The sequence below is a fragment of the Delphinapterus leucas genome, chromosome 2 (assembly GCF_059928025.1).
Source record: "Delphinapterus leucas isolate spDelLeu-1000000601 "Yukka" chromosome 2, BTC_Dleu_Yukka2, whole genome shotgun sequence".
In the NCBI taxonomy this organism is placed as follows: Eukaryota; Metazoa; Chordata; class Mammalia; order Artiodactyla; family Monodontidae; genus Delphinapterus; species Delphinapterus leucas.
The window spans coordinates 107343477-107370510 of NC_143130.1; the positions used below are offsets into that span (position 1 = coordinate 107343477).

Consider the following 27034-nt stretch of genomic DNA (forward strand, 5'->3'; position numbering starts at 1 on the left):
CCCACACTGGCACACACTGGAAGGCCAGGACAGGGATCACCAGGCTGGTGGTCACTACTGCTTTCACACACACCTCTGTCCTCTCTTTTCCCAGGGTCAAAGGCTTCCCTTCCCAACTGGCTTACCCTCTTCACCTTTCTGCTCTCCATGTAGCATCAGCCTCCCCTCCCCCACCACAGGAGGAGAGCTTTTTTCCTCCGACTTGGCCTGGTACAGCCCTGTGCATCTTTCCACCCCATCAACTTTTCATCTCTTTGCAAACAGAATCAGGAAGTCTCTCCCTCCTCCCTCCCTCTCCTTCTCCTTTGTTATTAGCTTCATGAGTGGGGACGTTAATGTATTCACTAGACGATGTCTTCACACCGCTGTTTCCTGTAATTACAGTCACTTCCCTCCCACTGTCCTGGCTTATTTGACTGTAAAGTGCTTGGAGGAGGGACAGTGTGGAGAAAACACACAACACAGGCTGAGATCGAGTAGTGTAATGTTAACATCCAAGAAAGTAAAACAAATAATTACCTCTGCAGTAGCTCATTTACAACGGGTAACACATGGAGGTCAATGCACCAGAGATTAAAAAAAAATGATGGATACAATCAGGGACCCCTCCACTAGAGGATGGGGAGCTGTACCCATATTACCAACAACAGTCACCCCAAGCAAGGCAAGCAGCCACATCTGCCCTCCTTCAGGGGGTAGATCCACTATACTTGTCATGTAGATCAGCTACATTGTCACTGGAGACTCGGATCCAGCCATCCTCCCGGACATGGTAGAGGTTGACAGAACCTCCTGAGTAGGCATCTCTGTAGGTGGCTTGGTAGATGGCTCGACGGGCCAGATCATAGGCCTCTTCCACCTCCAGGTCATAGGAGTAACCCCTATCCATGACCCCATAAGCATACACAGAGCCAGAACCTACAGAGAAGGTGGCCCCCGAGATCCGGTTTCCTTCACTGTCCACGTAGTAGAGGCCTGGAAAGAGAGATGAGATTAGTAAGAAAAAAATGGTCACCCTTTTGACATCTGATTCATCCTCCAAGGCAACAGTTCTCCATTCCTGTTGAAACCCAGGGGAGACCAACAGAAATACAAGAAAATAGCACTTCTATAAAATTACTTAAAAAAAAAAGGTGAAGAAATCAAATTAAATTTTAAGACTTCAGGATTCTACACATACCATCCCATCTTACCTCACATTACAGTAACTGCCTTGTCTGTCTGTACAACCAAAAAGCAAGTATAATTCAAATGACTTAAGTTTCAAGCACAGAACTTCAGGCACTGTGAGAGGTAATATTTAAGACAATCCTGGGATTTCCCTGGCGGTCCAGTGGTTAAGACTCGGCACTTCCAATGCAGGGGGTGCAGGTTCGATCCCTGGTTGGTGAACTAGGATCCCACAGGCTGTGCAGCCAAAAAATGAAGGAAAAAAAACCAAAAAGACAATCCTAACCCTCAGAGTTTAGACTATCTGGAGTGCAAGGCATACGTCACACAGTAAGAGAATAAAGCCTATCACTTTAAATCATATTGTAAAGACCTGCACTGTCCAGTATGGTAGCCACTAGCCACATGTGACTACTAAGCATTTGAAATGAAGCTAGTACCACATCATAATATTTTGGATCTACTGGGTTAAATAAAATATATTATTACAATTAATTTTCCTTTTTATTTTAAAAAATGTGGCTACTATAACATTTAAAATTACATGTATGGCTCACACTATATTTCTATTGGACAGTGCTGGTACAGTGGTAGGCCAGGTCAATCGCCTATTTTTTTTATTTTAATTTTTTAAATTAATTTTTTTTTAGCTGCGCTGAGCAGCTTGTGGGATCTTAGTTCCCCAAACCCGGGCTCTCGGCAGTGAAAGTGCACAGTCCTAACCACCAGACTGCCAGGGAATTCCCCCAACCACCATTTTTATAAAGTTTTATTGGAACATAGCCACAGCCATTTGTGTATATATTGTCTATGACTACTTTTTTGCTAAAACAATGGAGCTATGTAGTTGAGACAAAGATCATATAGCCTACAAGCCTAGAATATTTACTTATATTTGGCCCTTTATGAAAAAGTTAGCCAACCTCTGGTATAGACAAAAGTTTAGACAAAGATGTAGTAAAATTTTTATCATTTCCATCTGCCCGCTGGGCCTCTCCAGCTGGATGCCTTTGTCACCAAATTCATATTTAAATTTCCTGTCCTCAAATACTTTTAGTGGTTCTCCATTACCTACCAAACTCATCCATCTTCTGCCCCACCAATCCTTCTGTATTTTCAAATTCTGTCAATGCATCACTAATATTTTTCCTATCTCAGTGGTTCTCAAAACTCACTATGCATCAGAATCATCTAAGGAAGTTTTTTTTTTTTCCACAACAAGCGGCTTGCAGGATCTTAGTTTCTGGATCAGGGATCAAACCCAGGGCCCCGGCTGTGAAAGTGCTAAGTCCTAGCCAATGGACCACCAGGGAATTCCCAGGAAGTTTTTAAAAAAGATCCCTAGGACTTACCCCAGGTATTCTTTATCAATTGGTCTGGGTGGGGGACAAGCATGGGTCTAGATTCTTAAGTTCTTCAGGTGATTATGATACAAGCCAGGTTGAAAAGCACTGCCCTTATCAGTTTTCAGGTTCCAATGGTTCTAACATGGAGCCCCTCCTCAAGTCCCATTGCCACTACCTTGCCTAGCAGCTCACCATCTGGTTCCAATTGCTTCACAATTAAACTAGACTTTAGTTCCAATTAAATTAGATGTCCAGTTACTTCCCCCAAAATCTCATGCTTCTTCCCTGTCTTCTTTTGTTCATTGTTTCCTTTCTCTCATTTTCATATCTGGGAAAATGAGTCCGCCTCAATTCCTCCCATCAGAAGCAATCCCCCCACCCCGCAAATTCCTTCAGCATTTTATTGGTTCTCTTTAAAGTGGCATTCATCTCATTCAGCCTTGCATTAAGTAATCTGTGACACTTTCTCAGTCAGCTTGAGGCCAGGGGCTGACTCATCCTGAATGGGACAGCTTGTCAGGAAGGCTTCTTGAGATGGTACAATTTAGGTTATGCTATGACTTCCTGGGTTTTCCTTGCTAGCCAGCTTCTGTACTCTCTTACATTGTTTTCCACCACCTGGGACCAATCCAATAGCTAAGGGTTCAAAACAACATTTCTGAAATGCTACCCTAGACCACACAAGATGTATGGAACTGTTCTTTCACACTTTTCAAAGAGAAAAGTGTTTCAATTTCCAAAGTAACAAACTGAGCTCCTCTATCACATGCACTTTTAAATCTCTCATTCATCCTCTATTTTTTTTTTTTTTTTTTGCGGTAGGTGGGCCTCTCACTGTTGTGGCCTCTCCCGTTGCGGAGCACAGGCTCCGGATGCGCAGGCTCAGCGGCCATGGCTCACGGGCCTAGCCGCTCCGTGGCATGTGGGATCTTCCCAGACCGGGGCATGAACCTGTGTCCCCTGCATCGGCAGGCGGACTCAACCACCGCGCCACCAGGGAAGCCCATTTCATCCTCTATTGAGTAATGAACTAATATTCTCCAAAGCAAATGAAAAAGTGGTGAGTATCCTACAGTTGTTCAAAAGAGGAAAACTAGGCATTTAGAAAGCAGGTAAATGAGGGAATTCCCTGGTGATCCAGTGGTTAGGACTCAGTGCTTTCACTGGTCAGGAATCCCTGACAGTTCAATTTCTAGTCAAGGAATCCGCAAGCCGTGCAGTCGAAAAAAAAAAAAAAAAAAGGAGTGGGGGGAGGTAAATGAATGAAGCAAAACCAATAGGAGGAAAGAGTAACTATTTTCAAGCACCAAAGGGGAAAATTAAACAGAAAGTGACTAGCTGTATCCCAGCTTGACTAAAGGGACATTCAAAATTGGCTGAAAAAGAACTGATATCAGATACAAGACTGAATTTCCTGGCAAGGTTTTTATATACCAGAAGGAAAAATAGGCTAAGGAATTTCTTTTCAGAGATGACAACAGGACCTAGGGGATTATATCAAGCAAAGAAAGGAGATGAGCCCCAAAGGGCCCCCCTTCTAGGCCAAAGACTCTCTTCAGGAAAAAAGGGAAGAGGAATGACTAACTTTTGAGTAGGTACTTAGTTTCGCTGTCCAATATGGAAGGCACCAGCGACATGTGGCTGTGAGCACCTGAAATGGGGCTAATGACACATGCCGAAATGATAATAGTTAATTTGGATTAAGAGAACTGTTAAAATTAATTTCACCCATTTCTTTTCACTTTTTAAATACATCCATTAGAAAATGTAAAATTACATGTGCGGCTCACATTGTATTTCTATCAGATGGCACTGACTAGAGTTTTTATGTCTATTAGCCGATTTAATTCTTATATACGACTCTTTGCAGGTCTTATCATTTTACAGGAGAGGCCAGAAGGAAACACATTATGTGTCAGACACTACATGCTTGACATGTATTACCTCATGGAACCTATGTAACAGATAATGAAACAGTCTGAGAAAGTAAGCAACCTGCCCAAGGTCACATGGGTGGTCAATGACACAGCTGATCTACTTCCCTGCCCCTTCCTACACTACAGCCCTTCCTTGAGCAGACGAAAGGACTGAGAACCAACACATCCCCAGCACTGACATAAGCTCTTCCATTTATCTCTTCATCCAACCCCTCTTCTCTGTAGTGCCAGCCCAAGAATCACATGGTTGCAGCTTAACTCACCAGGGCCTCTCTTATCCCAGCCACAGATCATGGTGCCCATGGACAGCCCCATGCCTTTATACTGATACACCATGTTGGCAAGCAGCTTGGAGGCAGCTGCTACCGAGATGCGTTCCTTGTTTCGAAGCTCATAGATTCGACACTGCCGAGCCAACAGCCGCTCCCAAAAGCTGCAATCCGCTGCACCCCCAGCCATGGTACCCAGCAGGTAGGGGTTGATCTCTATCACCTTCTTTACTGTCTGGGAGGCAATGTAGGCACCTGCTGTGGCCCGGGAGTCTGCTGCAACAACGACTCCATGGCGAAACTGTTAAGATCAGAGGAAACACAAAACAGGCCACATGAGACCACAGAAACATCATCTTTGACATTTCTTTATGCATCAGTGCAAACCCAGAACATCTCTGTCTCTGCCGTTTTATACTTCACAACATACTTTCCCTCATATTAATGTCACTAGAGCTTCACATCGATCCCTTGACATGGGATTACCTTCAGTATTACCTTCACTTGATGGCTGAGGAATGAGATCGAATGACTTACCCTAGATCATACAGCCAGTTATTGCAAAGCTGGACCAAGAATCCCAATTGTCTGGCTCCTAGTACAGTGCTTCCTCCCACCAATCTTCCTCCTCAAACCATAACGTTTCGGTAACCCTGGCCTATCGGGGCTTCTCAGTTTCTAAAACCTTTGGTGGTTACAACAGCCTTCCCTCTGCCAGTGTTCACTGCTGCTGCGGCCTTTCCTGGACAGGAGCACCCTGGGGTCGCCTAGGTATCAACCCAAGCGGCCTCGGGCTCCTTCTCCCACTTACCACATGCCCCGCCCTTCCAGCCCCATCGCCCCCCACTCCGGCCAGAGCGAGAACCGAGGCCTCTCGGGGCAGTGACACAGCAAAACCGCCGGGGTTGCGGTGAGAGGTCCGAGCCTCCGTCTGGGTTTCGTGGCCGCGACCACCGCGGGTTCCGGACCAGCTGGGAGATCTGGAAGGGCGCGAGCGCGCGGAACTGAGCCCGGCGCGACGGCTGGGTCCGCACCTTGAAGGCCAGGGTGGTAGTTCCATGAAGCATTTCGATTCTCGGCTCCTCTGGGACACCCCAGCTGGGCACGACCAGGCTCAGCCCATCGCTGGGACTCCCTGGACCCAGGTCCAGCAGATCCGCACGACCCCCGAGCCCGAAAAACCCGCACCGGTTCACGGGTAGCGGCCTCTCCAACACGCTGGCCAGCGCCATGTCTAGTAAGGGCAAAGGGAACTGCCTGCCAGACCGCCTAGCAAAGAGCGGCCGGGCAACGCCTCGTCGTCACAGCTTCACTCCCTATTAAATCTATCACAGGGAGCAACCATTTTAACTCCTGGCAACCACGCCTCCAAACACAAGAGCCAGACGCGAGTGATTATTTTCACCGAGGAGGAAAAAATAAATGGCTTCACTCCCCTTAAATTACAAAGAGATGTGGCTGCCATCTTGACTTTGGTCACGTAAACAACACGGGATTAGATTAACCTCAAATTCATAGGAAGCAATCGCAAACGTCCAGGTTGAGGGACGGAAGTGGGGCCGGCCATCTTTCAGAAGGGCGTGACTGGATGAAAACCTGTTCTAAACCGGTAGCGGTAAATCAGCCCCGCCCCGCCCCGCCCGGTGTCCAAGCAACACTTACATCACTACTGCTTCAGCAGTCTGTTAACGCGACTGAAGTTGCCATTTTGTGTAAGGGCACTCTCTAATACTGGGTAAAATAATCTACGCTGAGGCCATTTTCCTATGAAGTTAGTAAAACCACAGTAGTTTGTGCTAAAAAGCGCAACAAAATAAGAGCGCTATACCGCTTGTTGTTTGATAACATCAATCGCCACGCTACCCACGTTCTCTAACAGTAACCAATTTTTAAGATTCAGCATTGTCTTTACTCCCACCCTCTGGTGGAAATTCTACTGAGTAATGAATTGACCAAAAGGCAGATAGAAGAATAAAGAAGGAAAAGCAAAGGGTCCAGTTAATCCACAGACTGGGTTCGCAATTCAGCTCCTGAATAACTGAGTCAATAATAATTTACCATTTCAGAGCCCGGAGGAGAGTTGAGGCTCCATAAAGATGTACAAAGAGGTTTTCTGACTAAAGCTAGCTAAGACAAGCTCTTGTTGAGGAATGTGCTGTATTTCATTGTTTCTTCCTCTCTTCACCCACCTTCATTTTTCAACCCTTTTGGGAACCATAACAAGCAAGGAAGTGGGCAAGTGTATGAAATGTTGCCTCCTGCTTTATGGTTCTATGAAGACAGCATCTGCCGTTCCTTGTTGGATTCCAGCAGCAACATCCATCAATATCTAAATTCCTGGGCTTCCCTGGTGGCACAGTGGTTGAGAATCCGCCTGCCAATGCAGGGGACACAAGTTCGATCCCTGGTCCGGGAAGATCCCACATGCCATGGAGCAACTAAGCACATGCACCACAACTACTGAGGCTGTGCTCTAGAGCCCGTGAGTCACAACTACTGAGCCCGTGTGCTGCAACTACTGAAGCACGTGCCTAGAGCCTGTGCTCCGCAGCAAGAGAAGCCACCACAATGAGAAGCCTGCGCACCACAACGAAGGGTAGCCCCCGCTCACCGCAACTAGAGAAAGCCCGTGTGCAGCAACGAACACCCAACACAGCCAAAAATAAATTTATTAAAAAATATATATATATATCTAAATTCCTCTTTCCTCTGATGCCCAACTCAGCCCCTCCTCCTCCCAACAGACTCTGAGAGTGTTGTATTTTTAATGCTGAAATTTGACAACTCTTTCCAAACCCAACCATCAGAATATAATGAAGCAGAAGATCTTTCTGTGGGTCTCACAGTTGGATGGTGTGGAAAATGCAGAGTGCCTCTGTTTACTGAGCAAGTATTATTTTGCAGTCACTCCTGCAATGCAGCTAATCCTCCTGACTTCTCACAGTGGTTCTTTCCCTCTGCCACTAATGCTGTCTGCCTCTCTTAAGGCACTTTCACATTTTACCTGGTTATAAATATACATTTATCTCCCACTGGATTGTGAACTTTTAAAGACAGGCATTTCTCGGGAATTCCCTGGCGGTCCAGTGGTTAGGACTGCACACTTTCAGCGCCAGGGCCTCGGGTTCAATCCCTGGTCAGGGAACTAAGATCCCACAAGCTGCATGGCATGGCCAAAAAAACCCAACAACTGTAAAGACAGGCATTTCTCTACTATTTATCTCTGTGCCCGCTGTGTGCTTAATACACGTTTGCAAAATGAACACATGAAAGAATGACAATAATGTTTTTCCAGTCACAGAGGCTTGAAGCCCTGGCTCATCTTGACAACTCCCCTTCCTTTACTCCACGTCCACTAGGTTGCCAAGTCCTGTTCATTCTCCCTCTACAGTGCTTCTCACATTCTTTTTCGTTGCAACTGATACCACCTTTGGCTTCTTATCTCCTCACTCCTGAATTACTGAAATATTCTCCTGATTTTTCTGGGTACCAACTATATCTCTAATTTATTCTGTGCAGCACCAGATTGATTTTCCTGAAACATCATCTTGATCTTATCATTTGCCTGCTTAAAAATGGTCTGTAAGGTTCAGCTCCTCAGCATGCATTCAAGGCCTTCCATAATCTGTTCCCAATTTACCTTACATTAGTTCTCTGCTCCAAGGTCCCACTCAGGGAGACCTCAAGGAGGAGAGGTACAAATGATCAGTGCTGCTGTTGGTGGGAATATAAATTGGTGCAGTCACTATGGAGAATAGTATGGAGGTTCCTCAAAAAAAATTAAAAATAGAACTACCATATGACCTAGTAATCCCATGTCTGGGTATTTATCTGAAGGAAATGAAATCATTATCTCGTAGAGATAGCTGCACCCCAGTGTTCATTGCAGCATTATTCACAACTGCCAAGACATGGAAACAATATCCATCATCAATGGATGAACGCATAAATTGTTATATATGTGGTGGAACATTATTCAGCCATAAAAAAGAAGGAAATCCTGCCATCTGTGACAACTTGGATGAAACCTGAGGGCATTATTGCTAAGTGCAAGAAGTCAGATGGAGAAAAACAAATGCTGTATGATCTTACTTATATGTAGGGTCTAACAAAGCCGAGCTTTTAGAAACAGATAGTAGATTGGTGGTTGCCAGAGGCCCAGGGTTGGAGAAAATGAGATGTTGGTCAAAAGTGTACAAACTTCCAGTCATAAGAGGAATAAGTTCTGGGAATCTAATGTACAGCATGGCAATTACAGTTAACAATACTCTTGTATACTTGAAAGTTGCCAAGAGAGTAGATCTTAAATGTTCTTATCATAACAACAACAAAAATGGTAATCAAGTAAGGTGAAGGATATAACTTACCTTACGGTGTAAACATTTTGCAATACACAGACACGCACACAGAGGTATCAAATCATCATGTTGTACACCTTAAACTTACGCAATGCTATATGTCCATTGTATCTCAATAAAGCAGGGGTTGGGGGAAGAAAACAATGATAAGTGCTGTAGTTCAGAAGTGAGAGAGTTTAGTATAGATTGGGGTGAGGTTGGGGGTCCAGGAAGGCTTTTCCAAGGAGGTCTGGATCATTTCCTTAAATATCACTTAGATCCCCTTTCTTCTCAAACTCACAGCCTCTCCTCTCTCAGCCTGGATCTGGGAAGTATTTTCAGAATAGGTGGTACTTAAGCCAGACTTGGAAAGATAGGATTCAAAAAGATGAAGGGGAGGTGGGAGATGTGTTAGGAATTGCGTGAAAAGAGGTTGTGGTGGATGGATTAGGACTGGACCACAGTGGGCCTTAAATGCCAGCCTGGGGTGGACTTGATCTTGTAACGCTTCAAGGTTTCTTACTAGAGGAGACATGGGATTTGAGTGATACCTTAGGAAATCATGTCAGTGTGGAGGATAAGGTTAGAGGGGGAGACTGGTGGGTGGCCAGTTACTGGGCCACTCACCTGCGCAGATCTGACTTAATAATGGCCTGACTTAGAGACGTGGCAATCCAGCCATATATAGTCTAAGACTTAGTTGTTAGAAAGAGGAGACATTCTTATCTCTTCAGTAAGATTCCCATGTGGTCCGACACCAAGGAAGAAAGAAGGACTAGTTGGACCTTTGTGTGACTTTCTGGTTTCTCCAGTCTTCCCCTGACATGTTACACTTGCCCTTAGTACTGAGACTCCAGGAAACTATGATGCCACAGCCTCAGCATCATGATGTCTGGAGGGTCTGGGCTCTTTCCTTTGCAGAAACGTCTGTTTCTTTGAATAAACCCCTTCCCATAGCACCTCTCTGAGCTGTAATGTTTAGTAAAACATGCTGCATATGGAAGTAGCTGTAGCTTGTCACTCTGCCCCAATCTACTTTATGTTTCTGAAGGGCCAGCTGTCAGGCCACCCTTGGTTGGTCTAAGACTTAGACTCAGCATTACGGCATCAAAGTCCGTTGTTTCTCCTGCCTTGGAACCACAAACCAGCCTCTTGCCATCGAGAACTATTGGGCAGAAGGGGGACCAATAGATCCTTTCAGCTACATCCTCAGAACTTTAACACCAGTCAGAGAAGCTATACTGCCAGAGAACTGTCAGAAGTGCCACGTTTGTATGCAGATGGAAGTTCACGTTCACCCCCAAAGCAGAGGAGAAAAAGATCTCCAGGTTCTAGCTCCCCTTCACCTGGCCCCTCAGTACTCTGCCTTTCTGAAGGTATCTGAGCACCCCATACCAGGCTCTCTTGCTCTTGTCTCTTTTGTCCTTACCCCAGTCCATTTCTCTTTCCTCACCTTGACCATGAGGTGAACCTGTGAGCTCAGCGTCATAGTTCCCCGACCCCACACCCCAGAAGAGAGAACCCAGCATTAGGGACTCCTGCCACGGGTGGGTCCATGGCAATCTATTCCATTTTGTTTTGTTTTGTTGGCTAAACCACGCAGCTTGTGGGATCCCAGCTCCCCGACCAGGGATCGAACCCGGGCCACAACAGTGAAAGCCCGGCATCCCAACCACTAGGCCACCGGGGAACGCCCATGGCAATCTCTTCTGACTGTGCCATTGCACTGACTTGTCTCCACCTTTCCCTAGGCTGGCAGCCCTTTCAGGGCAGGGGCAGGGCCTTATTTATCTTTGTGCGCCCAGTGCCCCCCACAGGAAAACCCAGAGGAACCCAGCTCTGCTCCTTCCACTGGTGCTCCCTTTCCTTTTCAGTTACCCAGCCACCACCCAACTCCAGGTGCTTGGAGGATGACAGACAGGAGACTCCTTGGATGACGCTCGGGTGTGTCATGGGCAGCGTCTCCCCAGCGCTGGAGACTCTACTGGCCTCGCTCTGTCTCCCCTCAGCAGTCCTCTGAGGGAGAGGGTGCTGCTCTATCAGCCAGTCCCAAAGCCTGGTTTGGGGTTAGGGAGAAGGGAAGCCACAGATCACACGCCTTCCCAGCTGGTTCTGGCCGCAGCCCAGCTCCTCCTTGCTCTCTCTCTTCCTCCGCCTGACCCAGCTCACAAATCCCTGCCTTGTTCCTTCCAACCTTCGCTGGACCCCAGGGATGGCTCTGCAGGATGTGTGCAAGTGGCAGGCCCCCGACACCCAAGAAGCTTCACCTCACCTGCCTCAGGCTGGTGGCTGGGCTGTGCCCCAGGGCTGGGCCCCTCAAACCTTCCTGCAGATCCACGGCCCCAGGCTGGCCCATGGTACCACGACCCTGGCTTTCCGCTTTCGTCATGGAGTCATCGCTGCGGCTGACACGCGGTCCTCCTGTGGTGACTACGTGGCCTGTCCAGCCTCACGCAAGGTCATCCCCGTGCATCAGCACCTCCTGGGCACCGCCTCTGGCACCTCGGCCGACTGCGCCACATGGTACCGGGTGCTACAGCGGGAGCTGCGGCTGCGGGCACTGAGGGAGGGTCAGCTGCCCAGCGTGGCCGGCGCCGCCAGACTCTTATCGGTCATGATGTCGCGCTATCGGGGGCTGGACCTGTGCGTGGCCACTGCCCTGTGCGGCTGGGACCGTTCCGGCCCTGCCCTCTTCTACGTCTACAGCGACGGCACCTGCCTGCAGGGGGACATCTTCTCGGTGGGCTCTGGATCTCCCTATGCCTATGGTGTGCTAGATGGCGGCTACCACTATGACATGAGCACCCAGGAAGCCTATGCCCTGGCCCGCCATGCTGTGGCCCATGCCACCCACCGTGATGCCTACTCGGGGGGCTCCGTGGACCTCTTCCACGTGCGGGAGAGTGGATGGGAATATGTGTCCTGCAACGATGCCTGGGTGCTGTACTCGGAACTGCGGAAGCTCCCAGGGCCGGGGCCAGAGCAGGAACGGGAGGAGGAGGCCACCCCGGACAGAGCCGGTGAAGGCGGAGGACCGTCTGTGGCGCCAGCCCCGGGGGACTCGAAGATGCCTGCAGAGGCGCTGTGAGCAGCAGCAGGACCTGGGGGCCCAGCCCTGGGAGTGGGTGGCAGGTGGGGCCGCAGTGGGGGCAGACTCATGGCGTCTGGCTCCTGCTCTCGTGGGTTGCCAGCTTCATTTGTTGCAAGTCTCCATCCCTTTCTCCTCCCGGAGCCATTGAGGCTCTCTCCGACATGTTCCTGTTGGCGCCCAATAGATTGATCCAGCCTCCTTCTCAGCACCGAGTCCTCTTTCAGCAAGTACTTATTGCGCACCGGCTGCACGCCAGATGCTGTGCTAGGTGCTAGACCCTCTTTTCTTGCCATCCTCCTTTCTGCTTTTTCCCCTCCTATCCCCAGTCTCTCTTCCTCTCGTTTTAGTCCTTAGCTCAGCTTCAGAGTCTTCGCCACTTTCTCACCTTGGTGAGTGGAGATGGCTGGAGGAGAATGAAGTGGGGATAGTAGCCCAGCGGGCCCAGGCTGGAAGGGACAGGGACAGTGCAGCATGTACACCTGGGGGTGGCGATGGGCTTCCCACATCTGTTTTTCTTCTCTGCCCCCCTCCCCGACCTGACCCTAATGACCATGATGCAAACCCCTTTCCTGAGCGAAGTTTTCATGATAACTCTTTGAGGTAAAAATGATCCTCACTTGACAGAAGAGGAAACAGGTTCAAAGGGTTATGTGACTTGCCCTAGGTCACACAGTCAGTGCAGAGATGATGCTGGGGTGCAGGCCTTCCGCTCCAGGGCTGTGGTCCTTCAGCTCAGTTTCTCTCCCAGGGCCTCTTCCTGCCAGGCGTCTGGGGAGTGACGTGGGGAAGAGAGCAGCTGGGCCGTGCCCCTGCCTGGTGGCCAGGGAAGGAGGAACCCAGAGGAGCCCGAGGGCCTGGAGGGCTGAGCCCCCTCTACCCCCGCTTGTCAGGGCCTGAGCCATCGCCCCAGGCACCTCCCCCCTCCCTTGCACTCTGGCTTCCAGGCATGTCATGGCCGTTGCCCAACTTCTCCTCCTGCTGTCCCTTTGCCTTCTCTCTAGCCTCTCTTTCCAGTAGCTCCCTCTGGGCATGAAGAAAAGAGAGAAGCATCTGTGCTAGTGGGAACTGCTGGGTTAGCACATCCTTTCCCACCGCCCCCCCACCCCCCGTCCCCTTGCCGCTCCCTTGTAAGCCCTGACTTGGCGATGCAGGCTGACAGCTCCAGGAGGGATGCCTCCCCGCCCTCCCCTCCCCAGGCCAAGTGAGGGAGGAAAGCACGGTCAGCCTAGGAGGTGGCACCTGAAGGTTCCTGAATCTTCTTTCTCTATCCCACTCCTACAGCTTCCAGTCCCAAGATGAACAATACCTTTCCTCCCTCCTGGACACCCCTCCTCCCAGCCTCCAGCCCAGTTGTGAGCCCCAAGCCTGCACCTCAGGCTAAGAATTCCTCCAGGCAGGAGCTGGCCAGACAGAGGAGCCCCAGCAGACTCTGGCTTTCAGGGGATGATGGGAGAGGAGGGAAGAAAGCTGAGGGAGTCCCAGGAGGGAAAGCAGTAGGGGAGAGGGGGGGAAATGGTCAGGGGGAGGGGAGCCGCAGAAAGGTGCCCAGTACAGGAAGACTAGGCTTCGAGCCAGGGTCTGGGAATCTGGCTGGTGGCCTCCATAGCAATTCTTCATCCCTCACCCACTCCTCAGCCTCAGGGGAGGAGGTGCAGGACACTGGCAATGATCACTAGAGGTCAAGGACCCCTAGGCCAGCTTGGTCCTGGAGGAACACAGGAGGAAGGGCAGCTTTTGCCCAGGGTTCAAGTGTTTGATTGACGCAGACATAAGAGGGGGCACCTCCACGTGCAGAGGTGAGTGTGGGTCTGTGACCTGTTGTATGTGAGTGATCCAGGATAGGTGATGCACGTGCAGTTCCTATGTGCAGAGACAGGAAACAGGCTGGAAGTTATCAGGGAGAAAGATGGGCCTTATCACTTCTTTTGGGGAAAAAAGGTCCAGAGTGGGGTGGGGCAGGGCTCACCCCACTGGTTCGATACTTCTGCATCCTCCCACCCCTGTCCTGAAGCCCCAGGGGTGAGAAAAGGCAGGGAAGGAGGGGCGGGCTAGCTTGGGGTTGCCACTTGAGCCCAGCCCAAGGCTCCCTGAGAACCACATGCGGCTCACCCCCTGGAACACTCTGTGCCCCTCCTCTTCCCATTAATCAGGGAAGGAGGATTAAACCCAGGTAGGGAGGGCATAACAGGGGGGAGCCCCACTCTTCTTGCGTCTCCTCCCATCACCTCTCCCTTTCTCTCTCTTTTCCTTCCATGGTTCTGCCCTTCTTCCCTCCCTTTGACGGATTCTGTGTTTCCAATGGTGAGGTATTTAAGACCAGAGATAAGCCGGAGGGTCTAGCTGAAAAGCCTGTTTCCCTACACTGTTGTTTTCCTTGAAGCTTAATGAGTTGGGGAGGACCTCAGGAGGGTGTTAAGGAGGGCTGGGAGAGGAGGCAAAGGCCTGCATCCCACTTCAATGCACCCCTCCTCGCCCAGGGGTGGCCCACGTGTCAATCCCTCCTTCTCTCCACTTACTCCTGGAGGCTTGATGCAGACATCAGGGGAGACCAAAGGTGTGGATCTAGCTCTGAACAGGAAGACTTGTTCTTGTGGCTCCCTGCTTGGAGTGCTGCCTCCGAATCGTCTCCCTCAGGGGCAGACAGTCTGCTCTCACACAGGCCTTCAGGCAGGCAGGGGCCGGGTTCCAGCCTTCAGCAGAGTCAATGACAATGCCAGCATCGGAGCAGGGTCCTTGTTCTCCCACCGCCTGGTTGCCCTAACCAAACGGCGTGGAAGGTACAAGAAGGCATCTTCCCATTAGAGCAGCCATCCCTGATTATCTGCACTCCGCACTTGGAGGGGAAGGTCACAAGGACCTATCGTGACCCATCTACTTGAGTCCCCAGGAGCCCTGCCTGGAGTTACGAGGCGTGGGTGCTAATTCTGGTTGCCGGGTGGACCCCTTCTCTGCTTAGGGAGTGCACGGTGAGAGATGCTGGCCACCCGCTGGGCTCCCACCCCAGCTAACTTTGATTCAGCCCTTCGAACAGCCCGCCTCCCTGGTCCCTCTCCCTCCTCTTTGTGCCCACAAAGAGTAAGACCAGAGACTGGGAAGAATAAAAGGTGGGGCAGCAGGCCCCAGATCCACTGTGACTGTGCCACCTCGCCCTGGCCCACCCTTTCTCCAACTGGGACCACAGGCCCCAGGAGGCACTGGCTTACCCCCCTCTGCTCTTCCCTACCCATACTTATTCCTAGTCTAGAGCTCCTCTTCCTCTCTTCTTAGTCTTTTATAGCTCCCCCTTTTCTCCACTTTCTCCTTCCCACTTTCCCCTCTGGCCAATCTCCACATCTTAATTTCCTTGGACAGTTTGAGACCAATAGAGAACCCAGAGGTTGTGGGGGTAGAGGTACATGTCATTATCTCTTTCGTCCCTGTATGGTGTCAACCCAAAGCCTCCTCTATTAAGGGGACTTGAAGCGACTGTCCCCCAAAGGAGAAAGGAGAAGGGGTCGAGGGAGTGGGCTTAGGCCTCTCCTCCAGCCCTTTGGCACAGTGACGCTCTTACAGACACCTGAGTGCAGAAAGGAAAGCAGGACTCCAGCTTTACAAAATAAAGTGTTTGTTTATTATGAAATTAGAGATGGAGGCCCCTCCCCTTCCTCCCTCTTCCCCTTCCCCAGCTGCCTCCCTCTTTCCTTCCCATCCCTCCCCCTGGGGCCTGGAAAGCACACAAGACGATGCCCAGAGCTAGGATGCCCAGGGCCGGCTGACAGCTGGGCAGAGCTCCAGGGAGGCGGCCACTGGGGGCTGGAGCTCTTGCCCCGGGAGGTGAGCTGGCTCCCTCTCTCTGCTGGAGGCCAATGGAGCCAGGATGAGGCCATGAGTGATGGATGGAACCATGCGGGCAGGTCTGCAATGACAGGAGAGCCCGAGTGAGAGGTGGGGCGTGAGGGAGGGCTTTGGGCCACCCCTGTGTTCCACATAGTCTAGGGACACTGACCTGGGGCAGAACATCCCCTGCAGGAGGGTGGGCAGCAGTGGCTGGAAGTTTCTCTTGTTTCTGGGATGGACAACAGAAGAAACCAAAAAGGCAGTCACAGGGACCCACAGAGAATGCGGGCAGATGTGGGCAGGAGACAGACAGAGAGCGTGTGTGCGGGCACGGGCGACAGACAGAGCCGTGAGTGACAGATTTAGAATGGGGGAGACCAAAACAGAGCCACAAGAAAGTGGAATCACAGTGAGAGAACGGAGAGATTCAGAGTCTGAGCCGCACAACGCAGACCCAGACAGGGAGAGTGTCAGAGACAGAGACAGAGATCCCTGGAGAGAGATGAACAGACGACTCAGGACGAGGGAGGTAAGGAGGAGGTTGCCCTGGGGAAGTGGGGAGGAGGGACACGGGGATCGGGGAGGCCTGGGGACCCCTGGGCTGCTGCCGCCTGCCTGGACCCCGGGGGGCTCACTCAGAGGGCCTGTGCGGCCGCTGCGCCGTGGCGGGCAGGGCCAGGCCGGCTCTCAGGGAGCCGGGGGCTCCTTGGCCCCGTAGAGCTCGGCCAGGGTGCGGAAGAGCGGCCCCCAGTCATCCAGCGGCTCAGCGGGGCCCGGGGCGCCGCCGATCTCGCTGCCGGAGCCCAGGGAGCTGAGGGAGCCACAGGAGGAGCCCCGGCCCTCGTAGCCGTACACCTGCACCGAGTCGTAGGGTGGGACGCTGGGGTCGTCGTCTGCCCCACGCAGCCGCAGCGCCAGCAGCTGCGCCACGTCGGCGGGGCCGTGGGGCCAGGGCTGGCGCGGCGCCCTGGCCCAGGGCAGCACATCTCGGCGCGCTGTCGGGCCGGGAGCCGGCGGGGCGGCCCCGTCGGGGTTTTGCAGGGCGCTGATGTCGAAGGCCTCTGTGTCCTCCTCGCCGCCGCCCTCGTCGTCATAGGTGATGATGTTCTCACGCACGTCCTCCTCCTCCAGCACCATCAGGGCTTCCTGCTTCTGGCGTCGCAGGGCCACGAAGAGCACCACCAGGGCTGGGGGAGAGGCGCACACGGGCCGCTGAGCCGGCAGGGCCAGGCGTGGGGCAGCCTGGTTCCAATCAGAACGCCCTGGGGGTGGCAAGCCCTGGGTTTGACATCTGGCAAAGCTCGTTTGAATCCTGACTTCAACCCTTTACTCGCTGTGTGACCATGGAAAGTTGCTTAACTTCCCTGAACGTCTTTCGCCCTTAGATTGCTTGTGTGGAAAAGAGGGAAAACATATTTACCCCTCAGGGTTGTTGAAAGGATGAAATACCAAGTGCTGTGCCCAATGCCACACGGGGCCCAGAGTCAGGGCTCAATAAACAGTTTTTATGGCTCATGACTCTCATTAGATTGACAGGCCAGGGATATGAGGCCAGAGCTTTTGTCTCGGATGCATGAGGCAGTGGGAAAATCCAGGCATGAGGGTTCCTTCGAGACCTAGGATGGATTTCCCTATGTCCAGTGTCCTCGTTCCTCTCCACACACCCTGCAGGCCTGGACCCCACATTTATGTCCCACTGTGGCCTGACTCACCAAGCAGGGTGCCCACACAGGTGACGATTGCGAGCAGGGCCCCGGTGCTGAGCCCAGCAGGTGAGAGCTGAGCCTCGGGCCGGCAGGAGGCCACGGAGCCATCGGGCCGGCAGCGGCACACGCTGACAGTTACTGTGGCGGTGCTTCTCAGTGCCGGCTGCCCCCAGTCCCACAGTTCTATGGGGACCAGGTAGGGGGCCTGGCGGGGCGGGGCGGGGCGAGAGGGCAGCAGCAGGCTGGCAGAGCCATCTGTGGGAGAGGAAGGTGTTGGGTCACCTCCTGGGACACGTTCCCAGTAAGGCCGTTGCAGCCCACGGAGACAGCTTTCTGTGGGGAAGGTTTGCAAAGAGCAAAACCACATCCACCCTGTGTTGGTTTTTTTTTTGCCCCACTGCGCGCGCGGCTTGCAGGATCTCAGTTCCCCAACCAGGGATTGAACCCAGGCCATGGCAGTGAAAGCCCAGAATCCTAACCACTAGGCCACCAGGGAACTCCCCAAACCACATCCACCTTCTGTTGGGTGGAGGGCCCAGGTAGGCAGGCAGGGCCGAGGGTGGTAGAGGAGAGGAGGGAAGCAGGCATGGGCACGGTTGTAGGAGGCTACCCACCTCGGTTGTCCCGTACAGTGAAGTTGGCATCGGGGTCTAGAGGACCTTGAAGGGAGATACGGCTATTGTTGCCGACTTCATCTCTGTCCAGGGCCCTGAGGACCTGAATCAGCTGGGAGGAAGAAAAGAAGCCTTGTACGGAGTGGGCAGCTGGAGAGGTCTTGAGTTCCCAACCCCTCTGCCTCAGCGGCTCACCTGGCCGGGGGCTGCAGATTCACACACAAAGGTGTCGTGGGGCTCAGCCAGCTGGGGAGCATTGTCATTCTCATCCAGGGTCCGGATGGCCACTTGCACCCGGGAGGCCTGTGCGGAGCTGTCTGAAGCCAGAAACACAAACACGTACACCCCATGCAAGCACACACAACACACGGGGTGTGTGGGCATGGATGCCACACGTAGCACATAGCATGCATGTGGGATACATGAGATAATGCATGCAATATGCAAGTAGCAAACAATGTTGTGAAATGAATGGAACAAGTGCATACAACAGCCATGTGGTACCCAAGATGTGTGCAATACATATACCATATACACTCAACAGGAGTGTAGCACCCATAACATACATATACAATAACCCACATGCAGGGTACACGTGCCATAAAGGAAAGGTAGACAGAGGATGCATACCGGATGCACACAGACAGTAGCCATGAAACATACAAACACATTCATACCATCCATTTGATGTAAACTCAGTGCTTTAAAACAAATGCAACATACATGAAGTGAATGTTCGATATATACAGTGAATGTAGTATCACGACCCCCAAGATGCAGAGAATGCGTTTTCATGCACAAAACCGGTGGACACACACACACACACCATCAGAGGTCTGGGAGGTTGTGGTGTAGCAGTGAGTATCACTTAGAGTTGACCTTGGGGAGGGAGGAGCTACGTGATACTCAGGGGCAGAGCCAGGCCACCCTGGGTACCACAGCCAGACACAGGCCCCCTCGTCATTGGGTGGCTCCCACCATTACCCTGCCTTGCTTCTCACTGCCAGTGGCATCCAAGAGAAAATGGAAATTATGCATCCCTGCCTGCCCCAGTGTTCACCTCCTCTAGGCTAAACCTCACAGTTCCTTTAGTCTTTTCCCCGAGTTGAGGGAGATCTGGCTGGCTTTTGGGAAGGTGCTGAGCTGACAGCCTGGGCAGAGGAGCAGACTGCCTGGTTAAAGGGTCTGGGATACCCTGAGATGGGACGGGGCTGGGGTCCATTCCTTCGCTGCAGTTAAGGCCCAGGGCCTGCTAGTCAATACTGGGGTGCAGGATTTGGCAGGAGATGAGAAGACACTGAGGGGAATACACACACACACACACACACACGCAGGGCTACGTATACACAGGCAGCCACAGACACGCTACATATACCACAAATACACACAGGGATGTTCACACAGACAGACACGCATGCACTGCCACAGAGCTGCATGGTCATAAACATAAACCTATCTACATACAATTCGACATGTATGAGAGGCAGTATGGCAGAGGAGATAACAGCTGAGATTCTGCAGCCTGACTGGGACTGAGGCCCCACCACTTAATGTCTGTGTGACCTTGGGAAGTTACTTAACTTCTCTTTGCCCGAGTTTCCTCCCTTTAAAATGGGGGAAAAAATTGTACTTTTTCATAAAGTTGTGGTGATGATTAAATGAATTAACCCACATTTGGTACTTAGAACAGTGTCCGATACACAATAAATAGTAAATTATTACTATCTGTCCACAAACACACGCACAAAACAATATATACAAACAGCTACTTGTATCTATCACTATGTACATCCAATTACACATATGCACAAATAATATAAATACAATTCTATACACTCAACTACGTACACGTATATGCAGCTATAGATGTATACTCACAAACAGGGGTATGTATGTATATGTACTTTCCACACGTATGGAATCATACACATGTAAGTACACACCCACGTGTACACACACACATAGCTCTTCACTGACATGTACAAGTACGTATGCACAGAGGGACAACTTCCCTAAACAGGACACAGACGGCAAATGTTGGAGACCCTGAGGCATGAGCAGGCGTGGTGAGGAGAGGTTCATAGAAGGGAGGGAGGTCTAAGGCTGAACCACACTACTGGTGACCGGTGACTGACATGGGCAGTGCATGGAGTTGGTCCCTCTCCCCACCCTTGAGGGCTCCCGGCAGGGCTTCCCAGAGAGGGGTTCCTGGCACCACCTCCCCACCCCGGCCCCGGTCAGCTCCCAGAGGAGGGGCCCAGCCCCTCCCTGACGCCCCTTCAGCCTGAAGCAGAGAGTGGGCCAGGCAGGGGTCTCCCAGGGTGCAGGAAGTTATTCAAGGTTAGGTTTATTTCCGGGTTGGGGAAAGTCAGGTATGGGAGCCAACTGAAGGTGAGGGGAAATGCTCAGGCAGACCCACTGTGCCCAGCCCAGGCAGGAGACAAGAAGGCCTGCCTGGTGGTGATGATGCAGGCTGGGGACCCAGTGGCTGTATGCTGGGTGAGGGTGTGATGGCACTAGCCGCCCTCCCCCACCCCCATACGTCCCCAGGGACGGCCCCTCTGCTGGGAGGCTGCTGCCTCCTCCCGGGTCTCCCGGGGGGCCCAGGACTCCTCACCGACTTCTGTGGCCAGCACTGTGAGGTTGTGCCAGACACGAGCCTCGCGGTCCAGGGGCACTGCCGTGCGGATGGTACCATCTTCAGGCTCGATGGAGAAGCAGTGCTCCGGGTCCGTGTCGGGGAGGATGGAGTATCTGGGGAGATGGAGTGGGGCTGGGGGCTGATCTGCGGCAGGGCCAGAGTTTGCAGCTACCCCTCCCTCCCTCTGTTCACCTTGCTGGGCCTCATGGCTCAGCTGGGCAGAGGGCCTGAGCTGGCCAGAGACGTGCACCCAGAGCCATAGTTCACGTTAGGGTCCCCTCAAAAGACAAATATCCCCGGGGAGTCATCAACATTAAACACCTGTCCTAACATGCCGGGGACTGGGTTTCATGGGCGTGCAGGGAGAGAGACAGAGGTGACGTCGGGTAAACACTGCCTGTCTTTCCGACTTCTGGGGCTCTGCTCTGGGGACCAGGGACCGAAGTTCTAGCCCTGCTCTGTCTCAGGCCAGCTGTGTGACCTTGGGCAAATCTTTTAACCTGTTTCCTCAACTACAAAATGGGAATGACTCCCTCAGTGCTGTGACAGGGATGCTGGCTGGGGCGGTGGAAAGAGTGGGTCTTCTTGGGGCCGACAAGTCCGGATTTGAATCCCAGCACTGCTACTTACTGACTGTGCGACCTTGGGCAAATTACTCAACCTCTCAGGGCCAGGTCTCTAAAGCAGGGGTCCCCAAACCCCGGGCTGCGGACCAGTACTGGCCCATGGCCTGTTAGGAACTGAGCCACACCGCTCGCGTTACCGCCTGAACCATTCCCAACGCCCCCCCAACCCCCCTCCGTCCGTGGAAAAATTATGTTGCACAAAACCGGTCCCTGCTGCCGAGAAGGTCAGGGACCGCAGCTCTAAAGCAACCGGAGCTGACACGGTTACTACGCTTATCTACTATCCGACTCTCACAGGTTGTTGGGAGAAGGAAATGTTATCAAGTGGGTAAAATGTGAAGCGCTGAGCGAGCGGTCGATAGCCATGGCCATCAACTGATCCATCGCCCTCATCAGATGAGATTCCATCTGCTCGCACTGCCACTGGGAGGCGCTACTATCATCCACCCAGAGGGATGGGTGGAGAGTGTGGGAGGGGTTAGCAAGGTCCTCCAGCCCTGCCCTGGCCCCAGGCCTGCAGCAAGGGAGACTTCTGCCAGGAGGTGAGCGTGATTTGCAGTAAAGGGGGCACATCCTCGGGCGGGAATAGCATGCTGCTGGGCCCTGGCCCTGAGCCCGCCTGCACTCCAGCTCACCTGATCGGGCTGGCCTGGGAGTCCAGGTCAGCAGCTGACACCTGGCCCACCAGGGTCCCGGGAGACTTGTTCTCGGGGACTGCCAAGATGTAGGCAGCCTGGGTGAAAGCGGGTGGTTCTGGGGCATCCTGCACAGCCACGCGCACTGAGGCCACGTCCTTGAAGGGCCCTCGCCGCAGGTAGGCTGGGTCGATGAGTGTGTTGGTCGCCTCCACACGGAAGGAGTAGGAGCGACGGGTCTCAAAGTCTAGGGGCTGTGGTGAGGGGGACGGAGTGACTGAGGCAGGGGGGAACCCGGGAGGTGGGCACCAGAGGGGCAGTGGCCTCGGTGGTCGGGGTGGGGTGGGGCGCGGGTTACTCGGTCAGAACTCTAGGTTTGCCCCCAGTTCCGTCAGACTTGCTCTGTGCAAAGTCCTGAGCCAGTCACTCCCCCGTTCTGGCCCTTAGGCCCTCATCTGAAAGATGAGGAGATGACCGTAATCTCTAAGCTCCAACACAGGGATCCCGACCGAGCCTGTTCTAGCCCTGTTAGAAGCGTGTCCCATGGGGCAGGAGGCAGGTGTGAGTGGGTCGCAGCGCTGGCAGACGGGAGGCTAACCTTGCGGACAGTGAGAAGGCCATCTCGACCCCGGGCGTCTGTGCTGATGCTGAAGGCCTCGGACCCCTCCCCATCCAGGATGCTGTATGCCATGAGGGCGTTGTCCCCCAGGTCTGGGTCCTGGGCCCGCAGCCGGCCCACCAGGGTGCCCGGCCCAGCGGTCTCCACCACGGAGAACTGGTACAGGCCTTGGAGTGGATGGAGGGAGACGTTCTGAGAGAGGTCCCCGGTCCTCCTCCCTCCCCCAGCACATCCTTCTCCCAGGCCTGGCTGGGGGAGGGGTGGGGGAGGCTTCTCCCGAGGCTGTAGGGCTGGGGGGTGGTCAAAGGGCGGCTCAGGCGGGGCACTTGTCCCTTACTCTGAGGGAACTTGGGGGGGTTGTCGTTGACATCGCTGAGGGTGACCGTCACCGTAGTGCTGCCCGACAGCCCCCCCATGTGGCCGCCCATGTCCTTGGCCTGAATCACCACCAAGAACTCCTCCTGTGTCTCGCGGTCCATGTTGGGGATGGCGGTCCGCACCACTCCTAGGGGGACAGACGATGAGTCAGGGGGTGCCTGTCCCCACGGCTGCCCTACCCGCCTCCCAAGCTCTATCCTCACCAGTCTGGGGGTCCACAGAGAAGAAAGGCAGTCCATCCAGCACAGTGTACACCAGCTTGGCACTGTTCCCGTAGCTGGGGTCATCGGCATCGTGAGCAGTCACCTGGATCACTGATGTCCCTGTGGGGGACCCCGGCACTCCGCTCACCCGGGGCAGAGCCAAGTGGGGAAGAAGGGTAGATGGGCGGGACCCAGACATGAGCGGGGCTGAATTGCAGGAGGTGGGTTCTGGGGCTGAAAGCAGTCGGGGAAGGAGAGGTGAGGGCACTCTAGGAGATGGGATCCGGGATGTCCAGACCTGGGGTACTCACCGACATTGGACATCTCGGGCACTGTGGCGTGGTAGGGCCCAAGGGGAAAGATGGGTGGATTGTCGTTGATGTCTTGCACCTTGATAATGAACTCCGATGGGGGCTCCAGGGGTCGGTTGGAGGCTCGGTCCACAGCTTGGGCCAGTAGAACATACTGTGCCTTCTCCTCCCGGTCCAGGCTCTTGGTGACATGGATATTGCCTGTGGCCTCGTCAATCACAAATACAGTGCCTGCCCCCTCTCCGGTCAGCAGGTACTTGGTGCGGCCCTCACCCCTGTCCACATCTGAGTGCAGCTGTAGGGATCGGGGAAACATGGCAGCGGGTTCCAAGCATAGGGACAGAAAGTTAGAGTCTAAATCTAGGATTGGGTGGAGTGTTGGGTGTCCTGAGGGACCAAGGTCATTGCAGAAGTGATGAAGTTACAGGGCAGGGCCTTGAGGGTCAGGGTAGACATGGGAGGGGTTGATCCCTACCTTGCCAATAAGGACAGGCTCTGGTCCGGCATATTCCTCAATGACAAAGAACTGGTTCCACACCCAGCTCCGTCGGGTCCGAAGCAGTGCCGGTCCTGGGGCCCCCTGGGACCCTGCCCAAGCCAGGGCTGGGGCTGCCAGGCGCCCCATGCAGCTCCAGCCACCCAGCCAGGTCAGCAGGAGCCTCACCAGGCCCCACATGTTTGGGCTCAGCCAGGGCTCTGTTCACTGCTCCCGGGTGCTGAGGCATGAGCTGGCTGGGGCAGAGGGACAGATGCTTTGGGGCTGCCCCATGGATCCACACCTGCAGGATGCACAGCTGTTTACGGTTAAGGAAACCCTTAAACTCTTAAAACTCCCCAAAGTTAGATGCGGAAGATCACACCTCCAAGGAACCAGACGCCCCACTGCCCAGAACCCAGACTAAGACAGAGAGCAGACAGTCTGATCTTTCCCTCCACCCAGGCTCTGCCCGTATTCACCTCCAGCCCTCCAAGCTGATAAATCTCCAGCCACTCAACTCTGAGTAGAGAAGCTTGGGAAGAAAATAGGAGAGGGGATGCTGGGAGGGCTTGGAACCCCAAACTGGCCCCTCTGCTCCCAGGGTGGGCATGCAGCTTGGGGCTGGAGGAGATGGGGGCTACCAGGGAAAGGGCTTAAAATCCAGGGATTGGGATTCATGGAGGTGGGGTCTCAGTGCGCCTAGGTCAGGCTGAGATGACAAGCAGGGCAGCCTCAGACAGGGTTGAGAGCCTGTGAAAGTCCGTCCTCCACAGGCACTCCGCCTCTCCAGAACCTGCCCCCGGCACACAGCTAGCTGAAGTCCTTGAAGGGGGACTGGGCTCCCGAGGCAGAGTGGGGGGCCAGAGCTGAAAGAAGAGGGGTGGTAGAGGCCGAAGACTGGGGAGGGGGAGCAGAGGCAGACCCAGAGGCTAGAGACACAGCGTGATTAAGGGTGAGACCAAGACTCAGGGACTGTCAGACAGAGACAGAGACAGAATGGCAGCAAGAGACAGGAGGAAAGAGATCAAAGGAGGTAGCCTGGGTGCCTGAAAGGCAGAGAGGAGTCACGGGTACCAGGATTGAGAATGGGTGGAAGAGGGGGCAGAGGGGCTTTCAGTACGTGTGATGACCAGGAAGGGGCAGCTTTAGCTGCCGGGGTCAGACCAGGCCGCCCCGGTGCGGAACTTCATTCTGGGAGAAGGGGCAGCCAGGAGGGGCTGCGGGAAGGAAGCTAGAGGACCCTTCCCACCACTGTCTCCTCCCTCTCCTCCAACGGGCACCCCTCAGGTGGCTGTGGCTGCGCCCCTCCTCCCCTAGAGCAGACATACACCTGACAGTCCTTTCCTTCCCGAGGGAAGAGGGAAGCCGGGGGCCAGAGAGGGAGGCGGGACGGAGAGAAGGAAGGCGATAGAGGACTGGGAAACAGGATAGCGGGAAGGGAAGGGAAGAGGAGAGCAGAGGGAAGGAACGGGGAAGGAAAGGAAAGCGGGAAAAAGAAAAGACAGGAGAGGAGAGAAAGGTGGAGGAAGAAAAAGGCAAAGAGGAAGAGATGGAGCAAGACAGGGCAAGAGGGAGAGAGAAGGGTTGGGGAGCCAGGGAAGGGGCAGAAAAGGCAAACAGGCAGAGAGAAGGCAGGATGAAGAGAAATCGAGGGAGAGGAAGATGGGAAAAAGAGGGAGAGAGAGGTGCGAGGGAAGAAGGGAAAGCGGTAGAGCGCGGGAGAAGGGAGCCGGCAGTGGGCTCCCAGTCGCGGAGCGCACCGTTCACCGCTCTGAAGACACCCGCAGGCTGCGGGCCCCCTGCTGCCCCTCCGAGGATTCCCAACCGCGGGCTCCAGGGCAGGCGCCCTTACCTGGCAGTGCCAAGGGGCCCAGCCCGGTGGGGAGCGCCCCCGCCCGCCCCCGTCGCCGGGTCCCGGGGGCGCAGCCCCGAGCCGATCGGAGCGGGCGCCGCGGCTCCGCTGCAGGTCTGAGCAGCCCCGGCTAGAACAAGGGAGCGAGACGGAGGGGGCGGGGGAAGGAGGCTCCGCCTGCGGAGGAGCGAGGCGCCTCCGCGCCGCGCGGGAGGGCCCAGCCTCCGACCCTCCCCGGCCAGCCCTGGCCGGGCAGCGGGGGGGGCGGGGGCGGGGGCGGTGCCTGCTGCCCGCCCCCTCGGCGCTGCCGGGCGCATACAGATGCGGTGCCCCTCCCGGGCCGGGCCCGCAGCGCCTGGAGGGGCACTCGGGCGGGAGGGCTTCCAGGCCACGGCGCCAGGCCGTTTCCGAAGAGCTAGCGGAGAAGGGGCACCCGGGAGCGCGAAGCGGCCCGCACGCCCCCCGCAGCCGGGCGAAGGGCGAGCGCACAGTGAGCAGGGGAATCTGGAGCCCACTGCGGAGGCCCGGCTCGCCGCCCCCGGACCAGCCTTGGAGGCTGCTGTGGACCCCGGCCGTGAGGCGGCAGCATTTTGGGAACCTGTGCAGGGAAGGGTAGCGGGCCGGCTACGGGCTTTAAGCACAGCAGAAAGGTCCAGGGAGTCCGCGGGCTGGGCCCAGGGAACAAACAGGGCAGGGACCGAGGCGACGTCGGCGGGAGGGCACGGAGCCTTTTTGGGAAGCTCATTTACAGGAGCCTACTGAGCGAGCGGCTGCCGCCCCCTGGTGGCAGTTATGGGCGGCACCTTGAAGGTGGTGACCAGGTGACCAAATGCCTCTAGCACAGCACCGGGACACCCCTCTTCCCAGGGCGTCTTTCCCTCGGCCCTCCAGCGAGGAAGATCCACAGCTGTGTGTGGCTAGAGCCGAGGCAGGGATGGAGGGAGGGTGGGAAGCCCCTGCTCCAGGAAGCAGCAGCCTACGTTAAGTGTATGGAACGCAAGCAAT

General features: G+C 54.2%; 3 protein-coding genes across 8 annotated transcripts; 1 reads left to right on the forward strand and 2 right to left on the reverse strand.

Annotated features, from left to right (window-relative positions):
• Positions 1-467: 467 nt before the first annotated feature.
• PSMB5 (proteasome 20S subunit beta 5) lies at positions 468-6225 on the reverse strand. 2 transcript variants are annotated; one of them, XM_022553593.3, is made up of 3 exons: positions 5757-6225; positions 4717-5023; positions 468-975 (listed from the first exon to the last, which is right to left on the reverse strand). In XM_022553593.3, exons 1-3 carry the CDS (start codon positions 5952-5954, stop codon positions 689-691), a joined length of 792 nt encoding a protein of 263 aa, XP_022409301.1. In that variant the 5' UTR covers positions 5955-6225; the 3' UTR covers positions 468-688. The 2 variants fall into 2 exon arrangements, with proteins under 2 accessions (XP_022409301.1, XP_089763558.1); XM_089907432.1 differs by lacking the exon at positions 5757-6225 and adding an exon at positions 5260-5505.
• Positions 6226-10949: 4724 nt separating this feature from the next.
• PSMB11 (proteasome subunit beta 11) lies at positions 10950-12448 on the forward strand. The gene has a single exon (XM_022553639.2). The coding sequence runs from the start codon at positions 11272-11274 to the stop codon at positions 12145-12147; it is 876 nt and encodes a 291-aa protein (XP_022409347.1). The 5' UTR covers positions 10950-11271; the 3' UTR covers positions 12148-12448.
• Positions 12449-15701: 3253 nt separating this feature from the next.
• Positions 15702-26162, reverse strand: CDH24 (cadherin 24). 5 transcript variants are annotated; one of them, XM_089907438.1, is made up of 14 exons: positions 26030-26162; positions 24175-24478; positions 23700-23994; positions 23389-23508; positions 23145-23312; positions 22787-22974; positions 22189-22442; positions 20904-21040; positions 18482-18603; positions 18287-18398; positions 17679-17927; positions 16820-17228; positions 16136-16195; positions 15702-16045 (listed from the first exon to the last, which is right to left on the reverse strand). In XM_089907438.1, the coding sequence occupies exons 2-14, from the start codon at positions 24373-24375 to the stop codon at positions 15883-15885; spliced, it is 2478 nt and encodes an 825-aa protein (XP_089763564.1). In that variant the 5' UTR covers positions 24376-24478; positions 26030-26162; the 3' UTR covers positions 15702-15882. The 5 variants fall into 5 exon arrangements, with proteins under 5 accessions (XP_089763564.1, XP_089763565.1, XP_022409329.1 ...); XM_022553621.3 differs by having other exon boundaries at positions 15704-16045; positions 16820-17153; positions 26030-26161; XM_022553620.3 differs by having other exon boundaries at positions 16006-16045; positions 16602-17228.
• Between the last annotated feature and the right edge of the window lie 872 nt (positions 26163-27034).